General features: G+C 39.8%; 1 protein-coding gene across 1 annotated transcript in view; it reads left to right on the top strand.

The window, feature by feature from the left end:
* The window catches only part of CDH23 (cadherin related 23), a 564,480-nt gene that overhangs the window by 417,295 nt on the left and 126,686 nt on the right, over positions 1–20,499 (top strand). The window contains exons 28-29 of the mRNA XM_087964088.1: positions 14,362–14,422; positions 16,145–16,293. Of these exons, the coding sequence (XP_087820214.1) occupies positions 14,362–14,422; positions 16,145–16,293 (210 nt within the window). The remainder of the gene's footprint in view (positions 1–14,361; positions 14,423–16,144; positions 16,294–20,499) is intronic.

The raw sequence follows: 20,499 nt of genomic DNA, 5'->3' as shown, positions 1-20,499 counted from the left end.
AAACTACTTATGGAATGCACTTTTGATTTCCAAGCTGCTGCATTGCTTCCCCAAACCCTCCTCCCTCTCTTTCCACTGGCAACTCTAAAAAGACCATAGAAATATTTTATTAGTTGATAGGGGCACAGTATCCTCCCCTCAGTGTGACTGCGGGGGTCTCATGTCAAACATAGTGCCTGGCTGTAAGCTGAGGGCATATACCAGTCCAGTTTCTTTTTAAAAAAAATAAAAACAATGCTGTGCTTCAATGGTTAGATGGCCTAGACCAGAGGTCTCCAAACTTGGCAACTTTAAGACTTGTTATTATCCAGCTAGCTAATTCTGGGAGTTGAAGTCCACAAGTCTTAAAGTTGCCAAGTTTGGGGACACCTGGCCTAAACATTGGTGTTTATACATAGCACTTTTTATCATTTATATTTTATTGGGTTCTAGTAATCTAGATGGAATGTTAATATATATTGCTAGTCCATGTATGATGTGCCATATGTTAATAGCATCAGTATCAGCTAAAAAATATTCTTTTTGTTTTTTTAGTTGCCAGCAGAAAGGGAGTGGGGGAAAGCAGTGCATTCCTTAAATGCCTCATATAATCGCCTTGGCACCCCAAAGCTGTCGGCGTGCAAGAATATTACCGGAGAGCATGATTGATGACTCTTGGCTATGGATGTGTCCCATTGGAGAATATAGATCCAGGGGGTGGGAGGGAAGACCAGGGTCAAGGGGAAAATGAATGATGTATTTTAGTGTCGGCTGCACCCAGTTAACGTCAATCAACATGGTCACTCCAATAAATCATTTTTTTTTACTCTGAGAGATGCAGCTAGAGATTTATGATTTGAATGGGGGTGGATTTGTTGGAGCCCTGACAGCCATCTGACACTCAAATACATAATTCATGGGGGTGGGTGTGTTGGAGCCCTGACAATCAGAGCATCTACAGACCTCATAGCCTATATCAGCAGTCGCCAACTGGTGCACTGCGGCCCACTGGTGGGCCATGAGAAAATTTTGATAGACCGCAGAGAAATCTCACCCCCAGAGCACCCCCCCCACAAAGCAATTAATCTAGCCTGCGCAGAAACACAAAGCTGTGCCACCCACATGGCCTGCGGGAACCCTCCCCACCCACTCACTCCTTACCCAGCAAACTTGCCTGCTAAATTGCTATATTTCCTTTTTCCGACCATCAGCTGTTCTGCTGTGCTGGAAGATTTAGATTAGCTAGGAAGCAGGAAATGGCTGGATTTCTTGCTTTCTAGCTAGTCTTTAGATCTCTGGCTCTGCTTTTAAGTACAGCCCGAACCTCCCTTAGGACTGAAGGTTTAAGCAAATTCAGTGCAGACTCACGGCAAGCAAATTTGAGAGACTGAGCTTGCTGATGGCAGATAGATAGATCACTGAATGATTCTGTGAGCAACTCAGTCTCCCTGCTTTGCCTGATTTTGGGTAAAAGTTGCTCTTTTTTTATAAAAAAATTCAATATTTATATACATGGTGTGTTGTGAGTTAATTTTATGAGTTTGCTTGCAAGCAAATTTTATGTGACAGACTGAGCTAGCCGATGGTAGATAAATAGATTTCTGAATGTATCTGTGATTCTGTGAGCAACTCAATCTGCCCATCTGCTTTGCCTGATTTTGGGTAAAAGTTGCTATTTTTTTTATTAAAAAATTCAATATTTATATAAATATTTATAATATTTACATACAAGCCATGCCCAGCCAGTCACATGACCACCAAGCCACACCCACAAATTAGGCCACCCCCACAGAACCAGTTAGTGGTCCCTGGGATCTAAAATTATGAGTTTGCTGGTCCCTGAAGCCCAAAAGGTTGGCGACCCCTGGCCTATATGATGCTGAAAATCATCTCCATAGGACTACGGAATTAGGGGCCATCCATTTAAAGTCTGCAAACTAAACCTTGCATTTATGTTCTTACTATATCACAACTCTGGCATAGTTAGCTAACAAACACTTGGTGTAGCATATACTCATGGCAAGGAGAATCCAATGTCATACTAGGAGAATCACGAGTTATATCTATTTGTCTATCCATTTAGATATTCTGTCAGTCCAATTGTAATTACAATATAATTACTCTAAGTTCACACAATGGGAATGTAATAGCGAAAAACAATAAAGAATCGTTGGCTTGGTTCGCTGCGTTCCATCTTCAAGAACGGTGGTCTCTGTAGCCAGAACCTATTATTATTAATTTCACTTAATTTCAAAAATGGAGCAGATTTTTAATTGTTGGGGGGGGAGCGGACTATACATGCTGTGAGGTTATGGATTCGGATTATCGAAAAGACTTCCTCCATGATCAGATCTCATTTGACTAAGATTTGGTTTCTTGAGATAAGGGAATGTACAAGCCAGCCTGGGGAAATAGTGGTAGAAATTGGGTGTTTTGATGCTCTGCTAATAAAACCTTACTGAAACTTCACAAAGCTTCTATGGCTAGGTTGGAGAGTTGTGTAGTAAAGACATAAGATGAAATCATATATGCTTGCAGGCTTGTTTTAGTTTTTCTTATGCTGACATTAATATTCATTCTTCCCTCTACATTCACAGATTAGCTTGTTTTGTGTACCCAGATACAGAAAACAGTGCCAACTGCCTTAGCCAGATTCTTTCCCTGTAAAGACAAAATGTTAAAACACAGAGGGCATGCAAATTAGTAATTAGAGAAGCTGGGTGTTTTTGTTTTTTAAAGTCACAATATTGCACATTTTTTTAATGATACTGTCCTTTTAATGGACAGGTTCTCTGTCAGAGCTGTCCAAAGTTCTTCAAAAGCTACATCCAAAATAAAAAATAAGAATAGTCATTCAATCCCAGCCGTAGCATGGTTTTGATAGATTAAATGCTATTATTTATGCCACGTGACGTCATATACTGCCTGCTAGGAAAGAAGTCACAGCTCCACAAACATCTGAAGCTAACAAGATGTAATAACCATCTGGATTGCCTCTATATCAGGGGTGTCAACCTTGGCAACTTTAAGACTTGTGGACTTCAACTCCCAGAATTCCTCAGCCAGCTGGCTGAGGAATTCTGGGAGTTGAAGTCCACAAGTCTTAAAGTTGCCAAGGTTGGACACCCCTGCTCTATATTGTAGAAAATCTCTATTCACCACAACCCACACACTGTGATTGCTTGGCATCGAGATACTCTGCACAGTTGACTACTTTTGGCATTCTAGCACTTTATTTGCTTATACCTTATGACTCTATATGCTTGGCATCAGTGTTGGTTGTCAACCAAACCCCTAGAAATCAATTTCCTAGTTCATGAACGAAAATGGAAGAAAAACATGGTGATGGAGGAGGAGGAGGAGGAGAAGGAGGAGGGTTTAGATGAAAACAACCCTAGGTGGAAGGTAGATGGGCTTTCAGATATGGTACCACAGTGATGTATTAAAGTTGTAAAAAGCAGAGATCGGTGGATAGATTGGTTGCTTGTTTGGCAGCTAATTTTTTCTACATGAATTTAATCCCTATGCTTGCCATCAGATACACAACTATCAACAACATGAAATTGACCACTTACAGCTGTTTAGTTCCAACTGCAGTGTTAAGTGTACTTTCGTGAACTGTTCTGTTTCTCTGTCTCTCTGTCTCTCTCTCTATCTATCTATCTCTCCCTCCCTCCCTCTCTCTCTCTTTTAAATGGTAAATTTCTGCAATCATTAGGGTTTTTTGAGATTCAACTACTTTCACGGCAATATATTTTTTACCAAGTTTACCAGGTTTAAATGTTTTACCAAGTAAAAAAAGTAAAATGCTATTATAAGAGTGAAATATAAATATCATTTATAGTTCACCCAAGGTTCTAAATTTAACCTTAAAAAGACTAGAACGATTAACATGAACTGAACTAAATAATCCGTTCAGAGCAATTCTAAAGAAAACAGAAAGATATTGTGACAAAAATAGCCACTAAATTGAGCAACGTACAGTATATATGGAAAGGTCAGAAGAAAACAAATTTAACAAGCAAAAGAGCAATGCACCAGAACAAACCAGAATTAAAGTGGAATAACTATGCAAATCAAAACAGACTTCAGGAATACATACTTCATTATTTCTAGAATAGAAGTCCCTGGTTATGTGAGCCCATCTTACATTTCCAGGCTGAATCAATCTTAATTGCAGTTTTTTTATTACATAAATATTGTAATTTTTATTTCTTTTACCAAACATTTAACTTTGAAAGAAATATATAAAAAAAATAACCTTTGATTCTACTTTTCAGAATACCCCAAAATTTAGATAGCCAACAAGTATAAACAAGTATAAAATGTCTCCCACTTGAGCAGGGGTTGGACTAGAAGACCTTTAAGGCCCCTTCCAACACAGTTCTGTAAATCTGTAAGATTCCATGAGATTATTCTAAGTATTTCAATCCTCTCCCCACTCTCCCCCTCCATCTTTTCTCTTTTTATTTAGTTATCAATGTAAATAGCCATTATCTTAGTATATCTCATTGGGATCACCTTTGTTTTATTCAACAATGACTCTGATTCCTTTTAACATGGCAACAATTTTCCTATATATTTGGGTTTGTGGTAATCATTCAGTGCCGTCAAAGTGGTGGCTTTCAAGGTTAAAATCTTTGAGGGAGATGAGTGGTTCAGAAATGTGAAAAATGCCTAAGTAAATAAATATAGTTTCAAATGTAGACGGAAAATCTTCTTTCAATACATCCGTGGATATAAGTAGAAAATCCAGTGTCTCCTCGCGTTCTTTAAATCCTTTTGCAAATTAAAAGAAATGGCTATGGCTGGTTCTCTGGACCCCAGACTAATCCCTTTCATTTGTCAAGTTTCAGCTAGTTATCATAAAATGTGAGAAATAATAATTTTCTACAGATCCCCAACATAGAGTACAGTTCTTGCTACAGAGCAAAACAGAAGTATTCATCTTCTTAAAAAAAAACATACTGTAAAATCGATGGTATATTTTGGATTTATTTATTTTTTAATAAAGTTTCATGTCACTGAGTCTAAATGTTTGTAAGCAATGTAGCTAAAATGTCCCTCAAGACAAAACTATTACATAATATACTTTGAGGTTTACCATGATTCTTGCAAGGTATTTCAAGCCTCTATCTAGTAAATATATATACAGAACTGTAGTTGTCTGCAAAAGTGCCAATCAGGTCTATCAAAATACTCAAAACAGCAATTTATGTGCATACATTGAATAAGTAATCTGATAAATTTGCTATGATGATGTTAATCCAATCATCTGTATTACTCTCTAGAGACTCATCAGATAATAATAACATACAGGAAATACAGTTGCTGCATAAATTATGGACTCCTCAAAACTCAGGATATTGGCAAATAATGCAGACCAAAAAAAGCCTTACAGATACTGCAAAGTCACTTCCCAATGGGATGAATACAAATATTTTAATCAACTTTTTCCCAGTACTTTTTCTCCTGAAGAACATTTAGACAAAGGATTTCCCTTTTCTCCCAGCTTAAAAAAAAAAAGTGAACCAATCCTGTTCAATGATCAATTTTAGATATTTATGTACATACAGAATTATCTAATGTTTTTATGTCACATGTACATTTCTGATGAAGTAAGTTGTGGAGTCAGGTGAAAATAAGCGGAGACACATTCATTGAGTAAGCTTCTTGAATGTTATCCATTGTCAGCGGTTACCCTGTTATGCAACTCACTTTAATAGAGAAGTACTGTTTATTAAAGAGCAGTTCGTTTGCTTTTCTTTCTTTTTTTTTTATATGATACATTTTAAGACTCAGATGTGCTTCTCTGCCTTGTAAAAGAGGCCTTGATTTACTCGTTCCTTCCAGGTGCATTTAGTTGTTGATAATTAAGCCTCCTCAAACATTAGCCACTATGTTCTCTGAAATCAAAGCAACAAAACTGGAGCAAATGAAGAGCCTATTGATGCACTGACCTTTTTAACTGGAAGTGTTCAGCAAACGTTTTATCTCTCAAAATACTTTATTTCGCTGCATTGTTGTTGTTTTTCCTCGTGTCCCTTCAGCTTTTAAAGTTGGTTTGTTGATTAGTCCTCCTGCTCCGGCCATCCCCTTCTTTGGCCTCTGTTGTTTTCCAGCCCCCTGGCAATTTAGGGGAGGGGTGTGCCCAGAAAAGTGGGGGAGGGGGGTAGAGAAAAGAGAGGGTGGAGAAGTCTTGCTTGTAAATAATGAACAGCTATTGCAGGTTCCCAGCAGGACAAAACCTGAGGCACTTATCACCCGTATTCGATCTGGAAGATCGTGTCATGGACCAAAAATGCTTTCCAGATCTGAGCTTATAAGGGAATTCCTATTCTTTACCTCTAGTGCATCCAATCCCCTGTTAAAAGTTTAAACCAGGGGTGTCCAACCTTGGCAACTTTAAGACTTGTGGACTTCAACTCCCAGAATTCCTCAGCCAGCAAAGCTGGCTGAGGAATTCTGGGAGTTGAAGTCCACAAGTCTTAAAGTTGCCAAGGTTGGACACCCCTGGTTTAAATGGTACGGTCTGGAGTCTATTCACCGAGTTAGCAGTTCATGTTGAGGGGAGAGGGAAAGCGAAGGGAAGATTTCCTCCCGGGACAGAAGAGAAATTTCCCTGAACTGAATATTACTCTCCTCAAGGCTGCCATCTTCCATCTAGGTTCCCTGTAGATCTTGCTTTGCTTTTGCTCCTTTTCTCCTTCCAAGGGAGACAAATGCAGGATAATTCCCTACACATTTCCAGAGTGTTTTTCCCCCCCTGAGCAATGGAAGCCTGAACTGCTTAGATAGGACTTGGTGTGAAAGGATGGGTAGCAGTGGTGGGATTCAAAAAAAAACCAAAAACTTACGACTGGTTCTGTGGGTGTGGCTTGGTGGGCGTGACAGGGGAAGGATACTGCAAAATCCCATTCCCTCCCCACCCCACTAACCTGCTTTCCAGTTCCGTTCTTCTGTGCAGGGCAACCAAAGAAAACCCAGCCGATCAGCTGGGACTCGGGAGGCAGAGAATAGATGGGGGCGGGGCCAGTCACAGGCCGTATTTGCCGGTTCTCCAAACTACTCAAAATGTCCGCTACTGGTTTTCCAGAACTGGTCAGAACCTGCTGAAATACCACCTCCGATAGGCAGAATGCCTGTGAGTAGCCACATAATATACAGGTAGCCTTCAACTTACAACAGTTCCTTTAGTGACTATTCACGTTAGAAGGGCACTGGAAAAAAATGACTTATGACCGTTTCTCACACTTACAGCCGCTGTTGCAGCATCCCCATGGCCATGTGATCAAAATTCAGACACTGGGCAACTGACTCATGTTTGTGAGGGTTGTTGTCTCCCAGGGTCAAATATGCTTGCCTTTTGCAACCTTCTGACAAGCAAAGTCAATGCGGAAGGCGGATTCACTTAACAATCATGTTACTAACTTAACCACTGCAGTGATTCACTGAACAGCTGTGGCAAGAAAGGTGACATGGGACAGAACTCACTTCATAAATGTCTCAACAACAGAAATGTTGGGCTTGATTGTGGTCATAACTCAAGGACTACCGGTGTTGGATATTTTGGTATTAACCGGATGCCCCACAGTCAGTCACAGCATGTTCTAGAGCAGGGGTCCCCAACCTTGGCAACTTGAAGACTTGTGGACTTCAACTCCCAGAATTCCTCAGCCAGCTTCAGCTTTCAGACTTGTGGACTTCAATTCAAATCCACAAGTCTTAAAAGTTGCCAAGTTTGGAGACCTCTGCCTTAGGAGATATAATTTCAATTTTCAAGATGTGATTTTTGCCAGTGTTTTTTTTTTACTCTCCACCAGATCACACTACTTCAGTTGGCACACACACATTAACCCCTTTTCAAGACTTTCTTGGGCAGTTAAAATATTCTTGTTATTCTACCTTTTTGAGGAAACTGGTCATTCTTTTGTGTGTTTGTTTTTCAAAGGGCACTGCCTGTTCCTATTTTATTTATATTTCTTCTAGTTTTGAATAATATTTGCAAAATGTTTGTAACCATAATATGCATTTTTCTGTTCTCCTCAAGGGAGAGATGATTAGGAAGCTGGTTGAAATAAGCCATAGGAACACCAGGTGGCGGAATTGGGTTATATTTCCTCAAAAATCTGAAAATATCCTATTGTGCACACTGTCACTGACCTAAGGAAACAATGCATTGTCTTACCTCAATTTCTAAAACAACCACTGGTGTGGGTGACACCTGAGTGTGAATAGCAATTTCAGGGTAGTGTAAGTCACATAATTTACTTAAACCAGGAATTCCTGAACTTGGATTCTTGTCGTCTGTCATTCTGGTTTGTTTATTCTTTGTGTTAGCCTTAATCACTACTTACAGCCTCCTCAAAGATTTTTGAACTGAAGTTCAACTCTTTATTGATTCCTGTGCTCAGTGAACCAAACACTCAGGGTGGTGTATAAAAGGAGAAGCTGCTAGATTTCTGCACGGCCTACAGTAATTCAAATTGCTATGATGAAAACTCCACCAGCCAGAAGTACAGTTGTTTTTCTGTTCGGTGAAGTGCACTTTTATAATGTCTGGTGTGAAGTTTTGACAGAGGAGATTCTCCTACACAGAGGAGATTCAGATCCTGAATAAATTCCCCTTTGAATATGACACGAAACTTGGCAGCTAAATACAGAAGTGATTGTGTATTCATCTCGTGCTTCCTCTGTAACCTCCAAAGCTTCAGTGATAGATGGGTTGTTGCAGATATGCTTCCCTTTATCGGCACTCTATATGTGAATTCAATGGCTTTTGCAAATCCTACTTGGGAAATATTGTCCTGAAGCGTTTCGTGAGGAACACCTGTAAAAGTGGTAGGATTCTAGTTTTCCCACCATCTTCTCTAATGCAATTAGAGAAACACACAACTGTGTGAAAAATGCACAATATGACTATATTTAAGAGTTAGGAAAACTCTTAAATATAGTCATATTGTGTGTTTTTCATTCTTTGTGTTTAGTAACCAGTGATATATAATAGAGATTGTGTTAATATGTAGACTAGATTATAATACCTATCTGAAATGAAGGGGAGGGGGGCGCAGAAATACAGCATCATGTTGCCATCACGTTACGTATCGCGATGTTTTTCCCCTTCGTGGAGCCGGCGTGGGCGTGGCGTGGCATGGCCTGCACGTGACACATCCAGCCCGAAGGCCGCCAATTAGACACCCCTGCTGTACCTCTAGCGTGGTGGCCTAGAGATGGAGCTCTTGCCTCACAATCAGAAGGCTATGAGTTCGATCCTCTGAGCACAAAGAGAAAATATCTGCTGCGAACTCCATGTAGGCCTCAAGAAGGGCAAGCAGCCAGTAAACGCTCAGCTCCATTCAGTCGCCCTGATTCTATTTCAGACGTGTGTGTGTGTGTGTGTGTGTGTGTGTGTGTAGAACGGGGAAGGCCTGGGGAAGGCTCTAATACTGGAAAATATGGAAGAAAAATGAAGAGAAGGACAAACAACAGTGAGGTCAACGGTAATCAGTAATCAAGATTGCATTGTTCGAGATTTCCGGTTTGTCGGCTTCGTGAGCGGCAGGGATTTGCGAAGCTGCACGATCCCTGCGCGCTAGCCATTTTTGGGGCTCCGACCCAGACGGGTACGGAGCTAGGCTGCCTGCAGGGGCAGCTGAAGGTAGGGGATCTGGAGAAGGGTTTGGGGTGTTGCAGACCCCCTCCCGGCCGGCAGAACCCCCTTTTCCCAGGACGGTGCAGCGGCGGTCCGTAATGGCCGCCACAAAGAAGCTGGCAGCCGGGTAAGAATGCGCAGGAGGAAGTGGAGAAAGTGCTTGAGAGGAGAAAGTTTTTCTTGGTTCCTAGGACTCTAAGACATATTTAACAAAATTCCTGAAAAGCACAACTTTCTGAATGATACCTTCGAGAAGAAGAAAAAAAGCGGCAGTTTAATGGTGCTGAAAGGATAGCTTACCCTCTTTTTTTACGGAATAAAAAGTGAATATTAAGAAACCTATTTTTTTAGGTGGAAACTGGCTTTAAGCGATGAGTGGGAAAGAGAGGACAAAAAAAAAATATTTGTATGCTACGACTTTGTTGGAGGAGATGCCTTAAGGATTGAAAGACTAAAATATATTGCAATAAGATTTTAAGAAACAGATTTGGACTTTCTTTTTCTCTAATTGATACTACCCTAGGAGGAGAGAGTGGGAACTCTGTCTTGGTTTGGACTGACTGATAACTTTGGGATTGTCTTATTTTTCCTTTGGAATATTCTGGCTGTTGTAAGAGAAAAGAAAAGAAAAGATTTATAATGGCTTCTTCTATCGAGGAACTGAGAAAAGATTATGAGCAAGCAAAACAAAATGGTAAAGCTGGTTTGAAAGAAGCCTGCCTTTTTTTTGGAAATGGCGTTTATTAACTATCAACAAACATTGCAACAGATGAAGACAGCAGAAGAAGAACAAAGAGAGGAAGCCATCTTTAATAAATCTCAGAACTCGACCAAGAGGGAAGTAAGAGGGAAAAGAAGAGAAATAAAGGACTTAAGATTTAAAAAAACATTTAAGAAAGGGAAAAACAAGGTGCAAAATCAATATAAGGATGGTAAACAAAAGGGAAGAGGAATACGACAGAGAAGGGAAGCCAGTAAGGCAGAGGCTAGAAGAAGGGGGGGTAGAAAGGTTTGTTGGGAGAAGAAAGAAAGGGAAAAGGTGGAGAAAAGCTACAAAGTTTTGAAATTAAATGGGAAAAAGAATTTTTTTTTTAGGGATAAAGGATAAGTATAATTTCTTCAAAGAGATTTTGCAAGGTACATAAGATGATATTGTAGTATTGTATCAGAAATAGAAAATTTAAATGGCTTGAGAGTTGATAAGAGATTAAAATGTTGAAATGTTAATAATGATTGGTTTGAAAATATAATATGAGGGGAGATTTAGAATATTAAACTTTAATTAAAGAGTTTAATAAGATTATGGTATTGATGTTATTATAAAACTTTTATTATAGTATTTTGTTTTTAATATTTAGATCTATTGTTTAACTATGTATTTAACTGTTTTGGATGTATTATTCAGTTAGAATGTACCAAGCAAAATCGGATTGGGTATTTTAAAGATTAATTTGATTAATTTAGTGGGGAGATAGAAAGGCATCATACTCTGATTAGTGATTTCAGGAGAAATTTCTTTCTTTTTAAAAGGAATGAGACAAAGGTACAATAGAGAATGGACAAAAGATATAAATATAATAACTCAAATTAAGATGATTAATTAAGATAGAATTAAGAAGAGTGAAATATGTGGAGAAGTTAATATAGAAGACTTAGAATGATAAATAAAATAAGTAATGATATGTAAGATGAGCATGAATATAACTGAAGTCCATGAAAAGAGAGATACCTGGGTCCAAGTTACTTTCCAAAAAGATCTTTTTTATGTTTTGTGTATTGTGTGTATATGTTGTTTTTTTGGGGGGAGAATTAATAAAACTTTGTAGAAATATAGAATGAGAATAATGGTAACTAAGTCAGAAAGAAATAGATGAAATAATAATAATAAAATTGAATAAGAGTAAGAGAGAAAGGGAAATTGGATAAGAGGTTTTTGTATGTTTATATGGAAATGGTTTAAAATAGAATTATAGTTTATCTGACTTGTTAAATTTACAATGGAAAAAGGTTAATCATGTAATGGATAATGATGACTTGTGTGTTTTGAAAAAAAATTAATAAAACTTGTTTTTTTTAAAAAAAAAGATTGCATTGTTCGAAGAGCTGGAAGACTAGGCTGCGGACAGATCATTCTGGAGAAAATCTATGTCAGTGATGTAAAACTTTCGGACTTGGGATGCCCAAACTTTAGAAAATACCTAATAACTCTGCCGTTTGCACCAAGCAATTCTTTATGTATTTTTTTTAATGCAGTTGGTCTGTGTGTGATCTTGAGTATTTCATAAAGAAACATCAAATAATTACAAAAATGAAATATGAGTAAGATAAACTCAAACACACGTAAAATAATGAAAAAAAACCAGCTATTAAACCAGTTTCATTATTAAAAACAGCATCGTACAGCATATTAATCATACGGAACGAAAACTGCAATTATGCAGAAGTACAACATAAGAAAAAGTGAAAGAAAAAGCAGTGACTTAAACAATAAAAACAATATGCACTCTGATAGATGGGCTTAAAATAGTGTGCTAAAACATTTATTCTCCTTTTATTAGTAGTTTGGAATAGAGCTGAAAAAAATGTGGGACGTTGCATTTTATTAGGATTAACATCCATGAATTTTAATAGATAAGTCTGAAAATAAAGGTAGGCATTTTGTACACTTCAAACTCAAGTATTAGTACTCATCTGGCAGTCGGTTCCTTTTGTGTGTTTTTAATATTGTCTAATGCCAAGAACAATATCTAGCAAAATTTATATAAAGGAAAAAATATGCATAAAGCCACTGCTAGATTCTTAAGGGTGCTGAAAGTTTCTGGTATTGTTTGAAATGATCATTTGCTCCACTACTGGTCAAATAAACATTCTGTCCCAGCTCCATATAAATCTCAGGGGGTGGAAATGCCTATGCAGGACAGCTCCAGGTTGCACGAGGCCTTTACTCTGGAAGTAACTTTGGAGAAAAAGTAGTTTTGCAGCCTCCCAAAAGCATGGAGAAGTCCTGTTCTCACATAATTTTTGGAGGCTCCAGAGCACACCACTCTCTTCTGTTACTCTGCAGCCTCAGAAAATCAAACAAGTATGGGGCATGTTAGTATATCATTGAAAATAACATGGCATGTCACCTGTGATGGGTATGTCATAGGTCAGTGGTGGTTAACCTTTTTGGCACCAAGTGCCAAAATGGGAGCGTGCGCTGCCAAAAAGGAGCTGAGTGCTGAAACACGTGCACTCACTTGGAAAAGCAGCTCCCAGCATGTGCAGGCACACCAGCCACTTGGTCTTCCGGCTTCTAACGCGCATGCATGCTGGCCAGCTGGTTTCTAACGCACATGCGTGCGCTGGGCAGCTGGTCTTTATGTGCATATGCGCATTAGAAACTGGAAGACCAGGTGGCCGGCAGGTTTCTAACGTGCATGTGTGCCGGGCAGCTGGTCTTCATGCGCACATGTGCATTAGAAGCCAGAAGACCAGGTGGCCGGTGCACATGCATGTGCCAGGAGCGTGTACCGGAAGCTGCTCTTCCAGTTTCTAGTGCTCCCGTGCGCACAAAGACCAGCCAGCCGGCACACGCCAGAACCCGGAAGAGTAACGGGTGAGGCCTGGCATGTCCAGAGAGAGGCTCTGCATGCCACTTCTGGCACACGTGCCATAGGTTCACCGTCACGGTCATAGGTTCACCATCACGGTCATAGGTTCACCATCACCAATCTGTGTGGTTGCTAGGAGCCAAAAATGACTGGATAACATGTAATTAATCACACTTATTTATATGAAACCAAAGAAATCTGCATTCGTTCTTTTCTTCCCCACTTTGAAAGAGTGTCTTGTATAGATTCGAAACTTGACCTTCTGCAGTGGGAAAGGAAAATGGCTAGAATAGTAGAAGACTCTGTTGAGAAACTGGGTTCTACAGTCTGCTCCCATTTCTTTGTCCAAGGTAGGAGAGAAGCCAGGTGGGGAGGTGTGGGGACTGAAGTCAAATGGCAGCTGGTGGTTCCTCAGCCTTAACTTGCCATAACCACCTGTACAATTATCACCTCAATAACATCTCATGAACTTTTTATATTTGGTCTGGTGCTGATTAAGGTGCTGGCCTAGAAACCAGGAGATTGTGAGTTCTAGTCCCGCCTTAGCCATGAAAACTGGCTGGGTGGCTTAGGACCAATCACTTTCTCTCAGCCAAACCCACCTCACGACGTTGTTGTTGTGAGAAAACCAGAGGAGGAAAGAGTATATTTGGTATGTTCACCACCTAGAGTTATTTATCAAAATAATAAAGGCAGGATATTAATAAAATAAAATAAATAAGAAAATAATTAATGCATGCTAAACGTAAACACAGCAAACATCTACTGCAGACTTAATGTATTCATATTTGATAATGTCCTAAAGAATAATATTTTCCATTTTGAGGCTGATACTTCTATACCTATTTCCGCTGCATCTATTTTACAGAATGCAGAATAATAAAATATTTTTCCCCGTGACTGACAATATTTATCCTTTTCCTAACAGGAACTTACTTTTTGATTTTTTTCTCTCTCTTGTCTTTACAGTTTTAATTAAATCTTAAAACAAGTTTGTGTTTTATCAAATGTAAGCTGTCCTAAGGCTAGAATGACAAGGGGAGGATGCCAGCATTATAAATAAATAAACATATTGAAGCAACTGCCATTTCATTCAACATGAAAACAGCTCCATTATTTTTTGTTTGTTTCTAACAGGTGAAAGCCATGGATGCAGATGAAGGTGTGAATGGCCGCGTGTGGTACAGAATTGTCAGAGGTAAATAGATATTTTGGATATCTATATTTTGTAAGGACTCATATATTTTGAAACAGGGGTGGGATTCTACCAGTTCGCACCTATTCGCTAGAACCGGTTGTTAACATTCTAAACAGTTAGGAGAACTGGTTGTTAAAAGAAATTACTGGCCTAATCCTGTAAGGAAGGCAGGAAGGAAACATTCTAGTGTTGCTTACAGAAACTGCCTCTCTGTTAATCCTTATTACATTCTTGGCAGGACTAGACTTCCTGTCTCAGGAAATTCTCTGGAGTTTTTTCCCCCTCCTTTGCTGGTACTTTGGTTGCGTGGAGTGACCATTCAAAGTTACAATGGCACTGAAAAAAGTACCTTATGACCATTTTTCACACTTACGACTGTTGCAGCATCCTCATAGTCATGAGAGGCCAGGGGAGGAGATGCGTGCCTTGATGTAAGTGATATTGAGTTGACCACGCCCAGCAAATCACATTACCACCAAGCCACTTCCACCCAGTCACATGATCACCAAGCCACTCCCACCACATAGCCACGCCCACAGAACCGGTTGGTAAAAATTTTGAATCCCACCCCTGCTTTGAAACCATACTGATTCCCATGCAGCCTAACTCCAGTTTCCTTGTTTGTAAATAATTCAGGGGTCTTCAAACTTGACAGCTTTAAGACTTGTGGTCTTCAACTCCCAGAATTCCTCCTCCAGTCATGTTAGCTCAGGAATTCTGGGAGTTGAAGTCCGCAAGTCTTAAACTTGCCAAGTTTGAGGACCCTTGGTATAGCTCTACTATTTCCCTCCAGACTTAATTATTGAGAGAAATAATCTGAGTGGATTCGACTTCTAATATATCTACCTTACTGTGTAATGAAATTGAAATAAACTTCCCTTTTTAAAACCTGATGGACCATGTTTTATCATCTTTTTGATAGAGGTATATGGGTACTCTGCAAATTATAACCATTTGTTCAGTAACTGTTCTGAATGATAATGGCACTGGACGAAGGGCCAGTCAAAGCAGTCACATGATGTCTCACTGAATGACCACTTTGCTCAATTGAGATACTGAGATACTTATAGCTCAGGGATTATGTGCACTGCCAAAAACTGGGGCCATTACATCTACTTATCTTAACATATACTCTGAGATCATGATCCTCAGAAGGTTCCTTTCCTTTGTATTCAGCTGCTGTAAGTCATTAAGAATAAAGCCAAGGGTTGCAATAAGCAGGAAGAATTGGGGAAAGTGCTGTAGACTTCTTGCTAGCTCAGGATCTCTGTGCAATTAATTAAAGTGTGTGAATTGGACCAGAGGAAAATGACGTTGTAGCAGTTCTTTAAAGCAGAAACACCGGTTTTCCAAGATTATGGAAAAGGAAGCCTGAAAAAAGTTGGGTTACTTTAATTTACATCATAGAGGTGCTGTCCTTGTGCAACTTCTAAGTGCCCTACCAAAGACATTTTGTAATATTATAATATATCTCTCTCTCCCTCCCTCCTTCCCTCTCTCTCCCTCCCTCTCTCTCTTCCTCCCTCCCTCCCCCTCTCTCTCCCTCTCTTCTCTCTTTCTCCCTCCCTCCCCCCCCCCCCATCTCTCTCAATGTTTCTTCACCATAGCCATTTTAACATGTCTCTATCTCGTCTTGAGGTTGAGCTGGATGGAATAGTAAATTTTCCACTGTGATGTTACCCTGATATGCATTATTTGGTAGTTTTTCTTTCTTATCAACAGGAAATAATTTCAACAATTTCAGGATCAATCCCAGCAGTGGGCTGGTCATGCGGGGTACACGACCCCTGGATAGAGAACAAAATTCATCCCATGTTCTTGAGGTGGAGGCTTACAATAGTGAGCAAGGACCAATGAGAAGTTCTGTCAGGGTAAGGTCTTTTTCCAAAATACTACAAATGAGTTATCTTTTTCAGGCTGTGGCCCTCATCACGGGGCTTTGAGTGAATGTCATCAATAATGTCCACCCAATGGCATCATGGATTGAATGTTGTCAAGAGGAATTGCACTGGGTTAGGGTTAGGGTTAGGGTTAGGGTTAGGTTAGTGCTACCGGTTCTCCAGAACTGGTCAGAACCTGCTGAATACCACCTCTGCTATAAAATATGGGTAACATCTAAATGTTTCACATATCAAAAAACAATTACTCACAGTAAAGAACTAAAACAGTTGAAAATCCATGAGTCACCCATTGCATGTTTTTTATAGATCTGCCCATGGGATATCTTTCGCTATGATACTTGTAGAGATTGGATTGTGGCTTTTCAGTCCATCTTATTCCTAGTTGAGAGTGTCATTGCTGGTTAGGATGAATAATACAAATGGCCTTGGTTTCTTTTTTTAAAAAAAATTCCCTAAATTGCATAACCCATTGGATAAATAGCCATTCATCTAGTGGCCTTTCAAAGTTACAACAGCACTGAAAAAAAGTGACTTATGACTCTTTTTCACACTTACAACCATTGCAGCATCCCCATGCTCAGGCAATCAAATTTCAGAGGCTTGGCAACTTGACTCATATTTATGTCCGTTGCAGCGTCCTGGGGTTATGTGATCACCTTTTACGACCTTCTAATGAACAACGTCAATGGGGAAGCCAGATTCACTTAACAACCATATTACTAACTTAACTGCAGTGGTTCACTTAACATCTGTGGCAAGAAGAGTCGTAATGTCAACTCATAAAATAATTCTATGGTCTTTTACAGTTGCCAACAAAATGGGAGGGGGGAGCAATGTGGCAGCTTGCAACCAAAACTGCATTCCATAAATGTTTTCAAAGATAGTAACTAGGTGACTGAAGTTTCTGCCACGCAGAGCATGATTTATGACTCTTGGCTATAGATGTGTCCCATTGGAGAATAGGAATTACGATACACCCAGGGGGTGGGGGAAAACCAGGGTCAAGGGTGACAGTGAATGATGTGCCTCAGAGTCGGCAACACCCAGGCAGTGCCGGACATGTTAACTCCCAATAAATCCTTTTGAAGTTATGGAAGTTTGGCTCAAGACTCATGATTTAAATGGGGTTAAGTGCCAGAATCCCGACACAGAAAATGGGACAAAATTCACTTAACAACTGCCTTGCTTGGCAATAGAATTTTTGTGCTCAGTTTTGGTTGTAAGTTGAGAATTACCTGTAGGGTAGGAGAAATTACCTGTAAGGTAGGACAAATTTTTATCTCACGTTCATTGTTTAAAAAAAGAGAGAGAGATACTAAGTAGCTACTGAATAGATGCTGAGTACTTGGGTTCAAAGTCAAAATGTTTTAAGGAGGAGATAATAGTGGGACTCTTTCAAAATCTTTTGTTCCTCCCACTCAACCTATTTAATACAACAGATGTCTTATGCATTGTATCTTCTAACATCATTTGGATTAAAACAATACTTCATTCCAAATAAATATGGCTGCAAGATAAATATGGCTTAACAAGAGAGAGCCAGCCTCCTGTAATAGAATATGTTGCTCAAATAGATCACACATTCATATCAATGATACATTTGGGAGTCTTTTTATTTATGGTTAATATATTCAATAATCTCCCAACCCATTTTTCATTATTTCATATGTTTCCCAATTAACAATTCCGTGCCTTGTTGGTGACATTCACTTCTGATAACAGAGTGGTTAGGCGGGATCTAATAAAGTCTTCAGAAAATGCATGGCCTATTCCATTATTCATCTTCTCTCGTTCGTATTGTTCTGAGAAACGTCGTTTTCCTTTTAGAGGATATTAAGGGGACTTTTCTTTCCACTGGAGTAACAGTGTTCGCTGCAGCTAGAAATAGACATTGATCAACAGGCTATTTACTTCTGATTTTACAGGTGGCTGAATTTCGATCTAATGCAATTATTTTTAAAGGGGTGGGGGGAAACACAATCCTTAAAGCTTCATTTGTTTTAGGTGTGGATGGTTTTTGCTTTGAAGGCATTATTTGTATAGCTGTTCATTCATTCTCTTTATTTGTTGGCTGGCTTGAACAATATTTGCACTATAGCCAGGATTAGCCATATACACCCGCTGCGGATATTTGAATACCCTTGACGTTATTGCAAAGGCTCCCAACAATGCTGCATGTCCCTGCTGCCATTTGCACACCTTGGAAAAGATTCTCTGGTGCCTCCTTTTCTAACCAAGTTGAATATAGGTACTCCTTGACTTATAACACTCCTGTCAACTCATAAAATATTTCTCTGGTCTTTTTAGAGTTGCCAACAGAAAGGGAGAGGGGAGTAGTGTAGCAGCTTGCAAAACCGAAACTGCATTCCATGGATGTTTTTATAGATAGTTTCCAGGCGACCGAAGTTTCTGCCGTGCAAAATTCTAACTGGAGAGTCTGATTGATGACTTGGCTATGGATGTGTCCCATTGGAGGATATGAATTATGATACTCCCAGGGGGTGGGGGGAAACCAAGGTCAAGGGTGATGTGTCTCAGAGTCGGCTACACCCAGGCAGCACCGGCATATCGTCTCCTAATAAATCTTCTTTGAGCATTAAAAATCTGGCTAGAGACTCATGATTTAAATGGGGGTGACTACCGGAGCCCTGGACAACTCTGTTTAGTGACCGTTCGAAGTTACAAGGGCACTGAAAAAAGTCACTCGTGACTATTTTTCACGCTTATAACCGTTGCAGCATCCCCGTGCTCATGTGACCAGAATTCAGGTGCTTGGCAACAGACTCGTTGCCGCGACTACGCAACACACGCGTTTGAAACGAAGCCTAGTCGACCCGAAGAATGGCGATTCCCTCCATCGGCAAAGACTTTGTATAATAAACATGAAACAGTGTATTAGAAACGCTGTTTGGTTAAGATATGCGAATTAACCACGATAGGTGTGATTGCATAACGACGAGTAATCATGAGTAGTAAGGGTAATATTGTTAATAAGGGTAATCATGGGTAATAGGAGGTAATAAGGGGAAATCATTATAAATACCGGCCTCTGTGAAACTCGGGTTAGAGCCGACTTTAATTTATTTGCTTAACTATTTTCTTGGAGTCCTTGCGGAGGAAGGAATAAAAAAGAGCTTTTTGTTTTACCAAATATTGAAACGTCGTTTGGTTTAATTTCTCCACGCATTTGGCCCAAAGCGTGGTTGAGACTCGTATTTGAGATGGTTGCAGTGTTCTGGAGTCATATGATCACCTTTTCCAACTTTCTGATAAAGTCAATGGAAAAGCCAGATTCACTTAACAACTGTATTACTACCTTAAGAACAGCAGCGATTCATTTAACAACTGTGGCAAAAAAGGTTGTAAAATGGGGCAAAACTCACTTAACAAATGTCTCACTTAACAACAGAAATGTTGGGCTCAGTTGTGGTCGTAAGTCGAGAACTACCAATAGTTGCTGAAGTTCTGCTTGGGCAAGGGAGATAACCTTTGGACTTCGAATCTGGATTGTAAATAGCCCCAAGGAAGGTCCATTATACTTCGAATAGTTGCTAAGTGACTGTGTCAGGATTCCGGCAGTTACCCCCCATTTAAATCATGACTCACGAGCCAAACTTCCAAAACTTAAAAAGCATTTATTGGGAGTGAAACTGTCCAGCACTGCCTGGGTGTAGCCGACTCTGAGACACATAATTCATTGTTACCCTTGACCCTGGTTTTCCCCCACCCCCTGGGTGTATCGTAATTCCTATTCTCCAATGGGACACATCCATAGCCAAGAGTCATCAATCATGCTCTCCAGTTAGAATTTTGCGTGGCAGAAACTTCAGTCACCTAGTTACTATCTTTGAAAATATTTATGGAATGCAGTTTCGGTTTGCAAGCTGCTACGCTTTTCCCTCCTCCCTTTCTGTTGGCAATTCTAAAAACACTATAGAAATCTTCTGAGTTGACAGACTGCTCATAAGGTCAGTATTAGGCAAAGCAATAGCAATAGCACTTAGACTTATATACCACTTTATAGTGCTTTACAGCCCTCACTAAGCAGTTTTTACAGAGTCAGCCTATGGCCCCCAGCAATTTGGGTCCTCATTTTACCCACCTTGGAAGGATGGAAGGCTGAGTCAACCTTGAGCCTGGTGGGATTCGATCTGCCAAATTGGAGGCAACGGGCAG

This window comes from Notechis scutatus, chromosome 4 (genome assembly GCF_049901735.1).
Source record: "Notechis scutatus isolate UNSWTSFEM ecotype Mainland chromosome 4, rNotScu1.2, whole genome shotgun sequence".
NCBI classification, from domain to species: domain Eukaryota; kingdom Metazoa; phylum Chordata; class Lepidosauria; order Squamata; family Elapidae; genus Notechis; species Notechis scutatus.
This window is presented reverse-complemented; position numbering and strand designations above follow the sequence as displayed.